At 42.2% G+C, this 18,271-nt stretch overlaps 1 protein-coding gene across 4 annotated transcripts in view; it reads left to right on the forward strand.

The window, feature by feature from the left end:
- The window catches only part of fam184b (family with sequence similarity 184 member B), a 33,124-nt gene that overhangs the window by 11,674 nt on the left and 3,179 nt on the right, over positions 1–18,271 (forward strand). Inside the window, exons 4-16 of one of the 4 annotated variants that reach the window (XM_050044568.1) lie at positions 616–751; positions 1,181–1,332; positions 1,436–1,969; positions 4,231–4,338; positions 4,432–4,730; positions 6,472–6,622; positions 8,880–8,999; positions 9,189–9,315; positions 9,635–9,765; positions 10,104–10,219; positions 12,971–13,327; positions 13,422–13,548; positions 17,946–18,053. In XM_050044568.1, the coding sequence (XP_049900525.1) occupies positions 616–751; positions 1,181–1,332; positions 1,436–1,969; positions 4,231–4,338; positions 4,432–4,730; positions 6,472–6,622; positions 8,880–8,999; positions 9,189–9,315; positions 9,635–9,765; positions 10,104–10,219; positions 12,971–13,327; positions 13,422–13,548; positions 17,946–18,053 (2,466 nt within the window). The remainder of the gene's footprint in view (positions 1–615; positions 752–1,180; positions 1,333–1,435; positions 1,970–4,230; positions 4,339–4,431; positions 4,731–6,471; positions 6,623–8,879; positions 9,000–9,188; positions 9,316–9,634; positions 9,766–10,103; positions 10,220–12,970; positions 13,328–13,421; positions 13,549–17,945; positions 18,054–18,271) is intronic. The other 3 variants (XM_050044570.1, XM_050044571.1, XM_050044572.1) reach the window with 3 other exon arrangements.

Raw genomic sequence — 18,271 nt, forward strand, 5'->3', positions numbered from 1 at the left:
GCTCATACTAAATCTAGAATGTTGTGAAAATGGAGGCGAAAGGAAATTGAAATGTTGCAGCTTCCTGTCTCTGATGCACCCAGCTAATGATGGTGTTGATGGGAAAGGGAGCGAGGTGGAAGCAGCGTGAGGGAGAGGGGAGAGAGGGGATCTTGCTTGTCTAACCACTGGCTGCCCTCCCTGAGTGCTATTCCCACTGCCAACTATCTGCTAATGAGTAGTTTGAGCAGGATAGATTCGCTGCACCACCACCATTACCACCTCATGGATGAGCATTAAGAAGCCCTATGAGAGCTGGCACAGAGCTGACATAAGCCCTCACAGCAGACCATTAAAGGCTCACAGCTGGGCGAGATAGCTCCCTGACTCACCACATTTCATCCCCCATTTTTTTTTCCTATCGCCCTCCCGGTCTCCCTTACTTGCGTTCTTTCTCTCCTTCCTCCTTATCTGTGTCAAAGTTGCTGTCGGCTTCTCTCTCTCCCTCATCTGTCTTCTTTTTTTCTTTTCTATTCCCCTGTGCTCTTTGTCAACCCACAATACTCCTCTGCATCGCCCTCCTTACTTTGCCCTCACCGCCAAACTCCCTCCTGGGGCCCTCGTGCCTCCCTCCAGGACCTGGAGGAGGAGCTGGAGCTGGATCGGAGGCGTGTGTCCGAGGCTGAGGGTGTGGCTAAACGGGCGGAGGAGGAGCTGGCGGTCGCCAAGGAGAGGCTGCTGCTGCAGGAAGACGAGCTGCAGAGCAGAGCAGGTAGTCGATCAGTCCGTGTCCACCTGTCTTCTTACCTGTCTGCTGGAGGAAGCTCGCATCGGTGAAAATCAGCTGAGCTCAGTGCATTTCCATTTTTCATTCTGACTCAGCATTAATTAAGTTTTCGCCTCACACCATTATAATGTATACAGAAAATGCAACAAATGCACATTATTCATCCACCATAAAGGCAAACAGTTTCATCAAAGTGTCATCATACCCAGTCAGCAAAAACGCCCTGAATTTTATTTATTGCACGGGAATGATTTTTGTTTTAGGCACTTCCTCATTCAGTATTGGTCTGCTGGAAGTCCATTCTGCTTTTGTTATGCTTAATCAATCAATACCTGCTCGTGCATGTGTGTGTGCTTGTGTTCTTTTGGGTGTTTGCTGGTGTTTATTTGTCCTCTGTGTGTGATTGTGCATCAGAGGAGCTGCTGAACCGCGGAGGTTGTGAGGTGTGTGTGTGTGCTGAGGTGGAGGAGCTGAGGAGCCAGGTGAGCCGTCTGCAGAGCAGGAACAGAGAGCTGGAGCTGCAGAGCAGTGGCAGGAACAGTGACCATGCCCGGCAGATACGCCAGGTAAAACACACAGACAATGAAGGACTGTTGCATTGAATTACATTCGATTTTACCGGTGTACCTAATAAAGTGGCCACTGAGTGTAGGTTGTGTGTGTTCATAGCATGCCGAGGCTCTGTCCAGTCTGCGTTCTGAGATGGTGAGAGCCCAGACAGAGGAGCTGCGTCGCATCCAAAAACACGCAGACGATGAGAGGGACAAGCTGCTGAAGGAGATCCAAAAAGAGAGAGAGAACTTACAGAGGGAAAGAGAGCAAGAAAAGGAGCAGTTGGAGAAGGACAGAAATAGAATGCGCAGAGAGAGAGAGGAGGAGAAGGAAGAAGTGGAAGGGATCAAAGAACGTCTGAGGAGAGAAAAGGAGGAAGAGCTCGACCGGCAGAGGAAGGAGCTGGAGGTCGAGAGGGTCCGCGTTCGCTCGCAGTTGGACAAGAACATTGAACAGGTGGAGGCGGAGAGAGCCAATGTGCAGCAGAAGCTGGAGGAGGAGAAGAAGAGACTGGTGGAGAAGGCAGAGGAGGACAGGAAGCGGTTGAAGGAGCAGGTGCGAAAGGCGATAGAGGAGGTGATGAGGAGGCACGCGGCCGAACTTCACAGCGTCCAAGAAGCTCTGAGCTCAGAGAGGAAGACCAACCAAGAGGTCAGCATCTGTCTGCAAACCACAAGGGGCTTATTCCATTGTTTTTATCAGAGCATTTGGACTGAGGACAGGCTCCACAGTAAAAGAGGACATTCCATAATGTGCACTTATATCAGAGTTTTAAAAATAGCCTTCTGTTCAGCTGTGGCAGCCAGCTCCTATAGGCTTAATTATTTTAGTTTCAGTCAGACTTTGGGTTTAATTATTTCAGATACAAGGACGATCCACTGTGAGAAATCATTTTTCCTTTCATCGTGTCACACAGCTGCAACAGTAATACTTTGCCTGCTCTGAGACTGTGTGGTGCACATTTGCTCTCAAAAAAACCCCTTAGAAACTCTGTTAAGCATCCACAGAAATCAGGATATGTTAAAGGGGAGTTCTGATATTTTGCAGCGTGGACCCTTTTTTCTCGTGGGTTTGTGTCTCAGGGCGTGTGTCCACATGCGGTTTTTCTTCAGCAGAAAAGCACAGGCAGGGCGCTGGGGAGCGCTTCATCCCAGCGCTTCATAAAAAGACCCTCCCACCACTTTTTGTAATGACTCTGCTTGGGTGTGTTTCTGTGACAACAATATCTTGACCCTATCGTTAGCTAGGTAGCTAAGTTTTGACCACACAGTCAACAACAAGCTTATAAAGCAAACACAAATACTCACAAGCAACAGCCAGTGTCTGCAGGGCAACCTGCTTCCAAAAAATTATCTTTTCTGTCTTTGTTGTAACAGCAGACAGTAGCCTAGCTAAAGAAGCAGCAGTGATGTCACTGGTGCCTTTCTGAAAAGTTCAGAGATTTTCAACTGGAAGTGCTCAGAGCGGCCGTGCAAAAAAGGCGGAGTGTTCTGTGAAAAGACTCTGGGTGTGGCACTTTTTCTGTAGATGGCTGCATGCGGCCCTGTACGCTCTTTGCTTTTTGGCAACAATTGAAAAAAGATGCCGGCACAGGGGGAAAAAAAGGCTATGTGGACACAGACGCTAAGTGACAAATGGGAGCAATTCCAGTATTGAGAGAGAGCACTGCAGCCAATAGAGGCGAGACAGGCTGCAGTGTAACCACTCGGAGCAAGTGAGTCCAGTCAATTTACATCCATGAAAAGTGCTTGATATTTATTTATTTATTTTTAAAGATATTTTTTAGGGCATTTTGCCTTTAATGGACAGGACAGGTAAGTTTGAAAGGGGGAGAGAGAGGGGGGATGACATGCAGCAAAGGGCCATAGGCTGGACTTGAACCCGGGCCACTGCGGCAACAGCCTTGTACATGGGGCGAAATAGGAACAAAATAAGAAGAGGGAAGAGGAGGAAAACAAAGACAGAATAAAATGATTTAAAAAAAGATGACCTCATGTAAAAGCAAGTCTATAAAATGTGTTTGAAGAAATAATTTAGAATAAGTCACTGATTTTACAACCTTAGGCAAGTCATTCTGTTCAGTCATGACATTGAAAAACTGTTTAGATAAGAGTGAGATACACTTTCTGTACTGCAACACTAAAAACTATTACCAGCACTCCTCTCTCCAGCTCTCACCTATGTTTCCATAGTTTTCTTTGGAACAAGTAAAAGGTCTCGAAAAGTGTTTCATTTCTCTGTAGGGTTCTTTCTGTAATGCTGTCAGACACTCACAGTAACAATCTGAGCCTGTCAGTGGCAAAAACAAGCTCTTTTAATGGACGTACATTGAAGGTGCATATGCCCCGAGTGGTTACATTGTCACCTGTTTCACCGCTGTCGGCTGCAGCGGTCTCTCTCAATACTGGACCAGTTTAAAAATTGTTGTTCCCATTAGTCACTTAGATACAAAAACATAGGTACACTGGGTCCAGTCTTAACCCAATATTTTTGGGCTTGCAAGCCCTTAAATTAAGCTACTTCTGCCCCAGTGTCAGCAGCTGCACAGGTCATAGGCTTATGACCAGGTCAACCAAAAAGTCATTCTTTGTTTTGAGTGGGGTTAAAAAGGTGAAATATATTATGATGGAAAAAAAAGCAAAAATCAGAGAAAAATCTCATGTTGGGAACCACTGGTCTTCAAGAACATGTTTAATGGATGTTTCTTAAACTACTAAATGGAGAAATATAATGAGATTTTATCACATAATTGCCTGCCCTCTGAGCCCTCTTATAATGTGCACTTCATTGTGACTAATTATTCATTAGGCCCAGTAATAAGGAGATGATAGTATGGTTGGGTTAAAGTGCTAGAAAGAAAGATAGGTTGTAAATGGAATAATGATGTTGATGTGGATGAATTTTCTTGGAAGGTGTGCACACGTTTAGATGAAGAGAGGAGGACAGGAGAGGAGCTACGCAGCGAGCTGGAGAAGGAGAGAGAGGAGCTGAGGACAAAACTGAATGATGCCACCAATGAGGTCAGAGGTCAAATTACACAAGATGACTTTTTTTCTTTATCTGATAAATTGTTCAGAATATCAGTTGTAATATGTGAGTTCATGTGCTCTCAGGTCTGTAGGCTGCAGTCGGCTATCCAGCAGCAGGATAGTAAAGAAAAGGTGGCCCCTGAAGCTGCAGCCTCGTGTGGGCCGCATTGCTCTCGTCAGGAGGAAGAGCTCCATCAGACCCGGAATCGACTGGCTCGGACACAGGAGGAGGCAGAGAGGCAGCGGGACAGGCAGCAGAGAGAGATAGCGTCCCTGAGAGCGGACAAACATCGTCTGGAGGAGAAAGTGCTGGAACAGAGCCGACTGAACACAGAGAGGAGCCTCCTAGACCAGAGCCAGCGGCACACTGAGGACCGGATCAGGTAGCAGAATAAAAACCGAGCTGCCAGAACTGCTTAGGCTTACATTACAAAGCCTCCACTCTGGCTTGTAATCACCCGCTGCCATCCTGTTAAAAGATCACTGGGGAAGATCAAAGTTGAGAAGCAAATCATTCAAATTGCAGCTCACAACGAGCTGCAGCGTCTTTTCCTCTCTGACGTTCAGTTTCATTTGAGCGAGCTTTATTGACGTGTAATGTGTTTCGCCAGAACAAAACACACCAAGAAAATTAGCTGCAGCAATAAAAAGGATACACGATAATGCAAACAACAGTGTCAGTACTTCAATGGAAATTAAATCAATATCACAATCCAAATGAACATTAGCCGTAATGGTTTTCAGAAAACCAATTAGTCCTGTCCTGTCTCATATTCCACATGTCTTTTATTTCATTACTGTGTACACACACTGAAAACAGCCATTACTTTTATTTAAAGGGGACCTATTATGCTTTTCTGTATTTTGTGTCTTATATATAGTTTTACAATGAGAGCTGTTCACATTACAACATGTCCAAAGTTTCATACAATGAGGTAAAAGTATGAAAAAATAATTCCTGTAAGCAAAAGCCTTAAGGCCCTTCAGAAGAAGTTCAGATTTCTTTATTAAATACACATATGAACCTGAAAATAAGCATAACAAGTCCTCTTTAAAGTGTATTTAAAGGTATAGTTCGGATTTTTTGAAGTGGGGTTTTATGTGGTTCTTATCCGTAGTCAGTGTATAACATACAGTAGATGCCAGTTGGCATGTCCCCAATTTAGAGAAGTGGCAGGAGTGCAGACACGGAAGCTAAGCAATGTACCTCTGCAAGGAGGTCAGCAAAATAACTTATTTTAGTCACCTAATAAAGTCCCATCAAAAAAAAATCAATATCAGTTTTAGTGTACGCTATATTGAGAGTATTTTCACTGCTTTATCTTCCCGTCAGACAGCCCGTTCCAACAGGGAAGTCATTAACAGCTTCAGTTCCCTGTCTATGCTCTCGTCAAAGCCACCTGACTCCACTGACAGAAATAGTTATTTTAGCTCACTGAACACAAGAATTGCTGGTCTACCACTGCCTCTATTAGTTAATTAGTTTGTGTGATTGTGTGACTTTGGTGAATCCAAACTAACCCTCTAAAACACCAAAGTTACACAATAACACAAACAAACTAACTGACTGAGGCAGTGGTAGACCATCAGCTCTTTTGTTCAGCAATGTTAAATCACTGATTTTCTCAATGGAGTCTGGTTTTAAAGAGAGCGATGTAATGGCTTCAGTTCCCGCACTCCAACCTGCTTCTCCAAACTGAGGGTGTGCTGACTGATATCTACTGTAGTTAATACACTGATTATCAATAAGTACTATGTTCAGCCCCACTTCAGAAGCACTAAAATATCCCTTTAATTAGTCCAAAATACTAGTTTACATGCCCTTTACCCCCCTGCAAAGGAATGACATCATTGTTAAAGTGTAACAACAGTAATGTGTCCCTTTGACAATAGTGCGCTAATAGGGACGTCTATGAAATAAAGTTATTAAGAAAAGAGAGAAATAATAAGGTTACTACCACATCTACAAACCTTAAAACTTAAAATGATAGTCCTCTTAAGATGAGTTAGAAGCACAAGACACTGTACAGTGATTACAAAGAAAAGTGTAGCAAGAAGAAATAAGTAGTGCATTTGCATGTAGGTTAACTCTGCCTCGCTTCTTGTTCTGACGCATGCCTCCAGGGCAGAGTGTGAAGATCGTCTCAGAGCAGAGTTCAGGATAGAGATGAACGCCGCCGTTGCTGAGAGCGAACAGAGATGGCAGAACAGGGAGCAGGAGCTGCAGACACAGATATCCGAGCTGCAGAGCCAATTGAGCGAGCTGCAGTCACAGGTGAGTCTACTTCACAAACTACCCGTGACCATCTGTGATCCTGGTCCTCGGTACTTTCAGACACACAGACTCTCACTATCAGAGGCATCTTTGTTTCTGAATAATGTCAGAATATAGTAAAATATACCCATTAGAATTTATCAGAGCCCAAGATGATGTCTTTAAAAAAACCTTGTTTTCACCAACCAACCGTCCAGAATGAACAGATTTTCAGTTCACTATCCTATATGACAAAGTAAAGCAGCAGATTCTCTTATTTAAAGTGGCAATGGACAAGGTTTTTGCTTTGTGTTGATTGCACAGTGTAATGGCTTTAGAATAATGATACCATCAACATTTAGATTGGTTCCCTAAGCCTCACTCTCACTATGCAAATCAGTAGCTATCCCCAGTTACCAACACATATCAATGTAAAGCTGCTTTTCCACCAAACACTTGCTGTATCGTACCCTTAGAACCGGTATGTAACCCATACAGACATGTTCCTTAACCCTAGATCTGTTTAGCCTTTCCACTGCGGACAATATTCCTAAATAAAGGTGGGGTTTATACTGGATAGTAATAGCCGGGTCCTCTTCAGGGGTGATATATAAGAATGTCTGCACCTCGCTGATCATCCACAGAACAGAGTCACACCAACATTTTCAGAATAAAAAAGAACAAGGTGGAGTGTTTCGAGTCGCAATTTCAAAAACAGTAGATTTGTTGAACAGTCCTTGTTGAGCAAGAATGTCAGTTCTCTTTTTTTGACCAATCAACAGACTGCAGTGTTTCTAGCTCCACCTTTTAATATCGGATCAGTGCACTAGGTTTCTCAAAGGAGGGGTGCTTTAATGCCCGAGGATGTTTGCACATACATGGAATTTGAATGAGGTTTTTTTGTTGCTCTCAATGTACATACAAAGTAATAGACATACAGCTAAAAACATGGACAACAAAGGTGAACAAGGTAAACATAAACATCTGACTTCTATGTACAGAGTGCAAAGGGCGCTGAGATGATTCTCTCCCTTTAGATGTCTTCAAAACTATGCTTATTGTGTCACATTTCATTTGAGCTACAAGAATAATTCTGACTGTTTAAAGCTGACTGTCAAAGTCTTCACATTGAGATTGTTTTTCTGGTCATGATAAATACTTCTTAGCCAATGAGAGCAGTTGTATAATGACCTCTAAGGAAATGACCCTAATGATGTCACCCAGGTGTGAGCTTTGACTAGAAGCCTATACTTCTTTACCTGTGCCTGACACCCCTCCTGGAGTACAGGCCAACAACAAGGGGCCTCCAGAGTTTTTCGGTCATTAGCTTTCTTTTCTATCCATCACCAGGTTTATCTAAGTCTTCTGACGTTTGCCTGGAGATTCCATTACCCTATTTCCCTCTTCCCCCAAGAGTCAAAGGGTCAAAGCTTGTCTGGTGGTGTTTGACATTAGTTTTCGTTGTGTGTGCCCGATCCATCTCCATCACTCTTCCAATTTAGTCTCCTGCTGGTAGTCGTTGTGTCCTTGTCCACAGATCGTTACTGCTGATCTTGTCTGGCCAGTGGATACTTAGAATCCTTCTCAGCCAGTTGTTGTTAGAGGTTTGCACTTTATTGATTGTGGTCTTTGTCACTGTCCAGGTCTTGGCACTATAAAGCAGCACTGATTTTACATTGGAATTAAAGATTCTTATTTTTGTTTGTTGCTGTGTCACTCTAGAGCGCCAGATGTTGTTGAGTCATAAAAAGGCTGCTCTTGCTTTGCCTATTCTTGCTTTGACATCTGCGTGTGTACCCCCTTCTTTGTCTGTGATACTCATTCATCCTCGTGATCTTCGTCTTTCTTCTGTCAACTTGTTTAACCGACAGCCTGCGATGTGGAGTGTGAAAGATGTGTTTGTTTACTTGGCAGGAAGCACGTTATGCTTTATCTTTTAGCTGCATTTTGTAGGATCCAGTGTTTTGAAGCTTGAGTCACACTAGAGTCTAAAAGTCTGCATATTTCAGTTGCATTGATTCGACCGTTCTCCAACTTAATGGAAGTGCAGTACTAAATCGCTGGAGTACTCTTTTAATTAGTTCCATAAGCCTGTTTTGAGTGCACAATGAAGTCTGCGTTTTATTTATTTATTTTAAGGAAGCTTGTCTGAGTCTGCAAATTCTTAAACAAAAGCCACATCTCACATTTAATTCAATGCTAGAAAATTCATCATCTCAGGATTACTACACACAGAGCATTTAAATCCCTTTTACTCACGATTTTCTTGACAATGCAGGCAAAGAAAAAGAAGGAGGGCCTGGGAGATGATTGCCATGGCAACCCCGAAATTGACAGGCTGAGGAAAGAGGTCCAAGAGACCAAGGAGATAAACAATAAGCTGAGAGATCTGCTGCAGGTACACTAAAATCATATGTACTCTCTTTGATAGGTTTTCTCTGTGATAAATAATTGAGCAGCTTTGATGATAGCGCTGCAGAGAAGAGGCATTGTAATGTTACCCTACCAGCATGTGCATGTCTCTGTGTTACATATACGCAGTTAAGTGCTTATATAAATGGACAACATGTGTGTTGATGTGTTGGAGGAGCCCCAAACGCAGTCTTTAGGAGAGGAGAGACACGCCAAGGCTCTGCAGGCATTGGAGAGACAAGCGAAAGAAGATGTGCTGTCTGAGAGGAACAGACTACAGACACTGCACCACCTGGAGCTAGGTATCACACATGTGTGCACACACGTACACACGCACACACTCAGGCATGAGCATTAGCATAAGCACATGCAGACAGTGGCACCTTCTGTATAACACATACACAGATGCATGGACAAATGAGCACACACACACACACTCACGCACACAGACGGAGCGATATACACATTGAGATTATAAATTCAACAGTGAAGTTGCTATTGCCATGGATACACTTCACCATGGCAACAGCAGAAGGGTACCTGCAACAGTGGGCCAAATTGATTTTGTTTTCTGTATGTGGTTTTGTGTGTGTGTGTGTGTGTGTGTGTGTGTGATATCAGATAAGCAACGTGCAGAGTTGACCCAGCAGCACACAGAGTGGAGCAGACAGATGACCCAGAGACACATGCAGCAGATAGAAGACCTGCAGGCTCAACTACAGGCACACACACAAATGATGGCTCTGCAACAGGTGACACACACACACACACACACACACACCCTGCAAAAACACAGTGCTAAATATTAGTCCCACTGGTACAAGTGTGCACACCACAAACACACACCCCTCAGTCTCTTTGTCTGCATGTCCTTCACTTGCATAAGCTCACACACAAGCAAACAAACACATAAATACAGTATTTGCACACACAAACAGCCATTTCATGACAGATATCATTATTATTCACTTGAATAAAATCCTCCATGGCATGAAGATTAAGTTAACACAGCATATTATTGTCTGAATCTTAATTTGAATGCAGATGTTGCGTGTGTGTATCTAATGCTTCTCTGTGTTTGCGTGTGAAGGATCTGAAGCAGCAGAACCAGTACCAGGTGTTTGAGCGACAGCTGGATGAGAGTCGCTGTGCCATGCTGGAGCTGCAGCGAGAAAACGCAACACTGAAGAAGCAGCTGAAGGAAAGGTAGGGAGTGGTGTAGTAATTTCAACATTAATGATATCATCAGGGCTGCAACTGAGAATTATTTTTATATCGGTGGATATGCTGATATTTTTCCTTTTTATTACATCAGAGGATAGTGAAAAATCATCACACTTTCCCTAAAACCAAGAGGTCATACTCGAACTAGTGGTTTTATCAGGCTAGTATCTATGCTTCACAGCTCAATATCCTCTAAACATGCAGCAATGTTTCATCAAATGTTTAGTATGTGTTTCCCTGAATAAACATGTTGAAATCACCCAAGTATAGTTTTTAGTCTAACAATGATTATATGGTCTTTTAAACCTATGCCCTCTAATTTGTGGGCAGTTTTCTTGACTTACCTACAGTAGGTAACTTTTTTAAGCAGATATGTCAAAACTTTTTTTTCTCGTTATTTCCTGACAGTAGCACATGACATGAATAATCTTTGAACAAATCATGTTCTTCTGCCTCCTCACAGCTCTCCTAATGGCATTTGCAAGAATCATACAAAGTAGAAAGTTTGGGAATAGCCAAGCCAGGATGAAGCACGGCTCACCGGTCGGAGCAAACCCTAACATTTTACAGCTGAACAGCACACTAAAATATGTTTCTGAAAACATTTGAGGTGATAAATAGGCAATGCAGTAACAGGACCCTGCTTCACATTTGATCAGCACTGCCTAGTCTGACCCCAGTTCACGATCAGTGATTGACAGCTGTGTCAGAGACTCCTTGACTTTGATTAGTGGTTTTCCTTCTGCTGCAGTGGGTTCCAGCAGCTGACATTAGAAGCACATCGAGGAGGAGGAACATGATTTTTTTTTCACAGACTATCTATCTCTTGTGCTACTGTGCAGATGTTATAACAGTTTCAGCACATATGAAAAAAGTTCTTTTTTTAAAGTTACTAACTGTAGCTTTAAGACATTGATATCTGCATAGTGGCTGACCAGATTTTTACCATTCAAATTGCATTTGAAATATCCACATCCCCACCTCCTTTTTGCAATTTGAACTGCAAAGTTAGCTGTTACCCATCTCTTTCAATGTTAGTTTATATCAAGAGACATAATGACCCTAGGAACATACTGTATAGGAATGACCCAGTTTCATCCAATCAGCAGTCCAAGACCAAAGATATACAGTGTACTATAGATGACAAAAAACAGCATAAAATCCCCACATTTCAGGCGCTGCAAATGGTCAACGGCTGGAGAGAGAAATCAGTTATCAAAATAGTTGCTCATTAAAATGAAATTTAACTTCTGTCTGTTTACCAGTTGACTGAGCATTTCAGCTCTAATATCCTTGGAGTCAAAAAAACTAATGACTGTCTACCAAGTTGCATGCCAAATTGGAAGCAGTTACTTAAAGGAGTGGTGTGCATTTTTGAATGTCTGTTTATTCCATTTTTGCCAATAGTTCTGTTTTCATGTCTGTATGGTAAATATAAAAGTACAGCCAGCATCCAGTTAGCGTAGCATAGCACAAAGAGTGTAACACAAATTAACACATGATGTCCGGCATGGTTTATAACCCCAGTAAATGTAACATGTTAATTATGCTTTAGAGTTGCTGTTTTTTTTTTTTTTTTTACTTTGAGCATAAGATAGCCTGCATAAATAGGCCATGTGTCTCCACTCACTCACAGTCTTAACAGTAACCTAAGCTAACTGTTTCCTGGCTGTAGATTCATATTTAACATATGGACTCAAAGATGGAGTCAATCTTGTCAAGTAATTCTCGGTAACTACCCCTTAAAGACGGACAACACAGCTTTTAAAACTGTGTGAATTTGCTACTTTTGATTTAATTTCAGCAGTTTTGTATCCTTATCGCTGCTTGCCACATGCTCATTTATTGACAAAAGGCTTTGTGTGATCCTCGCTATCAAAATGGTGGTTGAACTCTGATCTTTTCATTGACACCTCACTTGAGCCAATAGGAGCTTCCATACTCTCCCTATAGGTTACAATAGCCAGTGGGGACCTGTGTTGAAAGGAAGGGCCTGCCTCACTTCCTTGGTTACAGAGCCAATCAATAGCGAGCGACTGGCCTGATGGCTTATGGGTCTTGTAGTCAATGACAATCCTCACCTTAAAATACAGTTTTGAACGTGTTTCTGGCACCACTGAGTGTTATAAATGTACAGAAATGATAAGCAAGTGGCTCCTCTGTTGTCATAAGGGGAAAAAAGTATTTCTTATGAATTTAGGTTATCTAGAAGTGTTTTATAAACAGTAAGCTCCTAAGCAGACGTTTCTGTCTGTGCTGACTTGTTTTTTATGTGATATTGTTGTCTACTCTGACTTTAGACAAGATAAGTGTTCATGATGTTGGGGTAAAAACTCAAGTGAGATCATGCATGTACATGTACTTAAAATGGAACAAGAGGAGCTTTCAATTTACTTTGGGTATGCTTTGGAGAGGCATTTTAGGTGAATTTTACAGGAATAGTAGGAGGTTTTAAAAGGTTGTACATATCCAGTTAAAAGTAGTTTCATTATGTATGGCTCATATGCACTTCCTTTGTGTGCTGCTCTATATGGAAACTAGTACGTCCTACACAGAAATGATATATAGTAGAGTGGAAAGTGGGGCACATTAGCGGCGGTATTTCCATCAGTGATGATTCAGCCATTTTCAAGATCCCCTTTTATCATAATTGTTTTATCGTATTAAATGGCCCACTTCCATTATTTCTTCTATTATTTCTGTCCCTCTTTGGTATCTGCTGTCCCTTATCAGGTCAGTACAGGAGAATCCTGAGGCCGAGGAGAAAGAAGAGGAAAGCATAGATATACGGAAGAAGAGGGACGCCCAGCTGGAAGAAGAAGCACAACGTCTGAAGGAGGAAGTGGAGAAACTGAGGGTGGAGATGGAGAAACTGGAGGAGTCACAGAAACACTGGGAAGAGAGGAAAGAGGAGGACGTAAAAGAAGAGGAGGTGGATGAGGAGAAGAAGAAGGAAAGGGAGGAGGACAAGAGGAGAGAGGAGGTGGAGGAGATCAGGAGGAAGCACAAAAAGGAGATGCAGAGTTTGGTGTCTGAGTACAGCAGTGCACAGTCGCACCTGCAGGCTCGCATAGTGGCCTTGGAGAACGAGTGAGTAGAGGACAAACACGTGGAGATGAAGAAGTTGTCAGAGTTTAAAATGAAGGATGGGTATGTGAGAAAAGAGTGTGTGTTTGTGTATATGATTTAACTGCAGACTGCGTGAGCGGGAGGAACGGTGCAGGAGGAGGGAGCCTCGGTGTGACGACCTGCAGCTGGGGAGACTTCAAGAGAGACTGACCGAGAGAGACCAGCTCATTAAACGTTTAGTGGTGAGACTATACACACACATACACACACTCTATAGACTCGCTTGTGGAGCAGCGTTTATTGTTCTTATTGTCAACAAATCCCCGCAAAAGACCAAAACCAAATATGAATTGATCCCACTAACAAGGGTTGTAGTCAGAGTTTGCTACAGTTTAGTCTATGTGCCATAGACCTCCATTATTGTCACAAAACTACAAAGAACCCATCAGTGAGCCACACTATTTGCTGCACTGACATATTCTTACATTATGATTAAAATGGGCACTGTAGTTCATTTTGAGTCAGTCTCACAGATACAGTCCTGCTGCTGTAAATACTCACAAAAGCACCAAATCTGTGGCTTAAAATAGTCCCATACAAATGCACTGTTCACTCCTGTTTGACTTGTCTGCTAAAAACTACAGTGCCCAGCTGTTATGGGAAATGATGTAGTCTTTTTTTAAATGAACTATGCAGCCATAATATTTTCAAAGAGTCACATATTTAGGACTGTAAACAGACTACAGGTCAAGTGACGGTGGAGTTCTAAAGGCCGATATAATAATAATAGTTTTGTGCAGAAAAAAGCCAATAGCCAAATTATTGGCTGATGTCAGCGTCGCCCTGCTGATGCAGTCCAGCTTAAAACTTCAATACATCTTAAAGGGTAACTTAAGTATTTTTTCAGACTCGTCTCTTTTTTCATGTTTTTGTGTCTAAGTTATTAATGGGTGCAACAGTTTTTGAAATTGGGCCAGTACTGAGCAAGACTGCTGCAGAAGGCAGCCACAAAACAGGCTGCAATGTAATGTCAAGGGGCAACTGTGCACTGTAAATGTATTGTATGTCAACTAATAGTGCTTATTTTTTTTCCACTGACAGGTACAGATTGTCATTATAAGTGTTTGACAACAATATGGAAAGGATCCCTACAGAAATAGACATTTTTGTTGTTTAACCAGAAACAGCCCCTAAATCGCTATCGCCAAACCCACCAGACTCCATTTAAATTAACAGAAATTTTATCCTCGTAAAACATGCTGCATTCAAAGTCAACCGAAAAAAAAATAAAACTCTCAAAAACTGACTTGGTTTGTCTTCCCACTGTTCCAACAATCATCAACTCTGGTTTGGTGGAAATAAACCCTTCATTCACCCAGGTAGATGTGAAAATATGCTGACTCTGTGTGTGTTAAAATTACTGTTTATTTGAATGGAGTCTGGTGGGTTTGGCAATGGCGATTTCGGGGCTGTTTCTGGTTAAACAAAAAGGATCTTATTCTTAAACAAAAAAGACTGTCTCTGTAGGGATCCTGTCCATAATATTGTCAGACACAGAATAATAATCGCAGCTTGTCAGTGGCAAAAACAAGCACTTATATTTACGATGCATAAATGCCCCAAGTGGTTTTGCAGCTGTCAGCTGCAGCACACTTGCTTAATTCTGGACCAATTTCAGAAATTGTTGTCTCCATTATTTACTTAGACACAAAAACATGGGAAAAAAATAGGTTCCAGGTTGACAAATACTGAAGTCACCCTTTAAATGAAGAACAACACACTAAGACTTACTCACACAGCTGGAGGGACCTGCTTTCTCTGCTTGATTTAACACAACCCTCCCCCCTTAAGCTCTGGTCGGTGGTAATGTACAGTACTGTGCCAAAGTTTTGGGCAGGTGTGAAAAAATGCTGCAAAGTAAGAATGCTTTCAAAAATATAAAATGTAATTGTTTATTTTTATCAATTTACAAAATGCAAATTGAGCGAACAGAAGAAAAATCTAAATCAAATCAATATTTGGTGTGATCACCCTTTGTCTTCAAAACAGCATCAATTCTTCTAGGTACACTTGCACAAAGTTTTTGAAGGGACTCGGCAGGTTGTTCCAAACATCTTGGAGAACTAACCACAGATCTTGTGTGGATGTAGGCTGCTGCTAGTTCTGAGCTGATGTCACTGCTGGACATCCTCGGATTTTAAAGGGAAGTAGCATAATGTGTCTTTCATCTGCTGCACAAAGTTTCCTCGGCCGACCACTGCGACTACAATCCTCAACATTGCCTGTTTCTTTGTGCTTCTTCAAGAGAGCTTGAACAACACATCTTGAAACCCCAGTCTGCTTTGAAATCTTTGCCTGGGAGAGACCTTGCTGATGCAGTATAACTACCTTGTGTCTTGTTGCTGTGCTCAGTCTTGTCATGATGTATGACATGTGACATCAAAGTCCACAACTTCCACAACCTTACCTTGGTAGTTTGGCTGTTCCTCACCCAGTTTTAAACCTCCTACACAGCTGTTCCTGTTTTAGTTAATAACTGTGTTTCACCTACATATGAAATTGATGATCATGAGCACCTGTTTGGTATAGCTGGTTAATCATACACCTGACAATGATCCTACAAAATCCCTGACTTTGTGCAGGTGTATCTAGAAGAAAGGGTGGTCACACCAAATAATGATTTGATTTGGATTTTTCTTCTGTTCGCTCACTTTACATTTTGTAAATTGATAAAAATAAACAATTAAACTTTGTATTTTTTGAAAGAATTCTTACTTTACAGCATTTCTTCACACCTGCCTTAGAACTTTGCACAGTACTGTGTGTCCCCATGTGACTGGTGGAGGCTCTACAGCCACTATCAGAGAAAAGTTCAGCCACAAAAAGACAGTTTTTAAAAATGTCTTATTGGGGCCGATTCACGGGTGCAGAAACATACTTTTGCAGAGGTGTGCTGCACAGTATAAATGTACGTGCATTACTATGTTTTGTCTATGATATACTTACCTCCGCGGTTTCATCAGCTGTTTTCTCCAACAATGTGTGCTTCCCATGTCAGCGCAATGTCTTTGTGGACCACATGTGCCAGACTTAATAAATACAATTTTGAATGGTGTTCAACTTCCAGTCGTCTCTTTGCTGAGGCCACACACGTACCATAGGCAAATCATATATCTGTTAGTCGTCCATGTCATCAGTTACTACCATAAAACTCCATCCTGATGGTTATGCCTCACAGAGGAAGTCCCATCTGCCCAAGTCAGCTAATTTTATGGATCCAAAAAACTGTCCTGGCAATTTTCTAGTCTGTCTGTGCCTGTCTGCGCTATTGATTAGCTCCTGCTAATGCGAATCTCTCCTCAAGTTTAGCCAGCCTCAACCCGTGCACTTTGACCTTACTTGATATGACGATGTTGTCACTTCACTTTGGAGGAATTAATTAGATTGTTATATTTTAAACATCTTTATATTCATGTTATTTTATTTAAAACCTCAGAGGACACATTGAGGGAGAACACTCATTCTCAGTGCTGCTGAGGTACATACAATAAATACAGACACAACAAAAAAATACCAATAAAAGAAGAATATAGGGCTATATCCATTTTATTAAACAAAGCTTCAGCTTAATGTTTTGCTGAAGCATAGTCTAAGTATGTGGGGCACAGTGACAGAAAGCAGATCTTCCAAACTGTACAAATTTTGGCACCTGCAGGGTGAGCCCTGTCTGGGAGCGGGTACAGTGTCTACCAACATTCCAAGAAGCGAGACTAAGAGAGGGGGTGGTGTTTGTAAAAGAGCAAAAATACTTTTTTTTCTGACAGGCACATTTTTATATGCTGTTCAAATTTTAAAAACTGTTCAGACAGCCCATTACATTCAGTAAAATTGTCAGCTGTTTACAGGCTGTTGTTTCACCCCTTTTCAATGGGGGCTGTTGCAGCACCCTCAGTACCCACCTTCCTGTGCCCATGGACCGCCTAATCAGCCAAACTGATAAATCTGTCGACCTCTAAAACAGACTAAAGCAATCTGTAGACAGTAAGAAGTATAGTAAGTATTCTTTTAATCATGCGCTGTCTCTGTGCATGACACTTAATTTTCAAAGCATCTAGTATCTGTGTGACAGTAGCAACAGTACCATTTTTCTTAGTTTTCATTATTTGGTATCCTTGGTAATACTCTTAGTGATGTTTAGAAAACATTTTGTTCAAGGTTTCTTGATAAATGACTCTGAAGATGCCCACTGTCATGTCTGAGCTTTACAAATGCAAACAGAAGTTCTTCCAAATTTGAATTAGAGAAGCTTTTATGGCCAACTTGGCAGGGTTCAATATGTCTATTTGATCTCAACTCAAGGTCCACTTACTCGCTCACTGAGCTGTTTTTGATTGCAGTGCAACAGGCCAGTTACTCAAATCAAACTAGAAAAGCAACTTCATTAATCATCTACGGATATGAACGCGTAGGAGAACATTTTTCAAAGTGTCCTCTGCCAGAGTGCTGTGTCTACCATCTGTGAGGCATGAGGCGACGTAGCAAACAAGTGCACCCTCCAGACACAACTCTAATACAACAACAACACCAACTGTGAATGAGGCCAATGAAAGTCCTTCCTCCTCATCCTCCTTCCCTCTAGGAAGAGAGGCATCAGCTGCAGCTCCACCCCCCTGTTGCCGGGGACAACAGCACCCTCAGGCTTCGTGACAGCAAGTCCCGCCCCGGGAGCGTCACGCCGACCATGAGGGTGAGTTTGTCTGATCTGCTCGTGTACATAATGTATTCGTCCAAACGAGCCTCCTTCCAGCAAGAAGTGCTCACTGGGCCGGAGCCAACTTCTCACTGGCACACTTCCCACTCCACACATCACCAGTCTGTCATAAGGATGTGCGTGCCATCACACTGCTTTTAATTACTGGTAATAAGAACATATAATAAACTAATAATTTGGCCAGTAAAGATATT

The sequence above is a fragment of the Epinephelus moara genome, chromosome 5, assembly GCF_006386435.1.
Source record: "Epinephelus moara isolate mb chromosome 5, YSFRI_EMoa_1.0, whole genome shotgun sequence".
Classification (NCBI taxonomy): Eukaryota; Metazoa; Chordata; class Actinopteri; order Perciformes; family Serranidae; genus Epinephelus; species Epinephelus moara.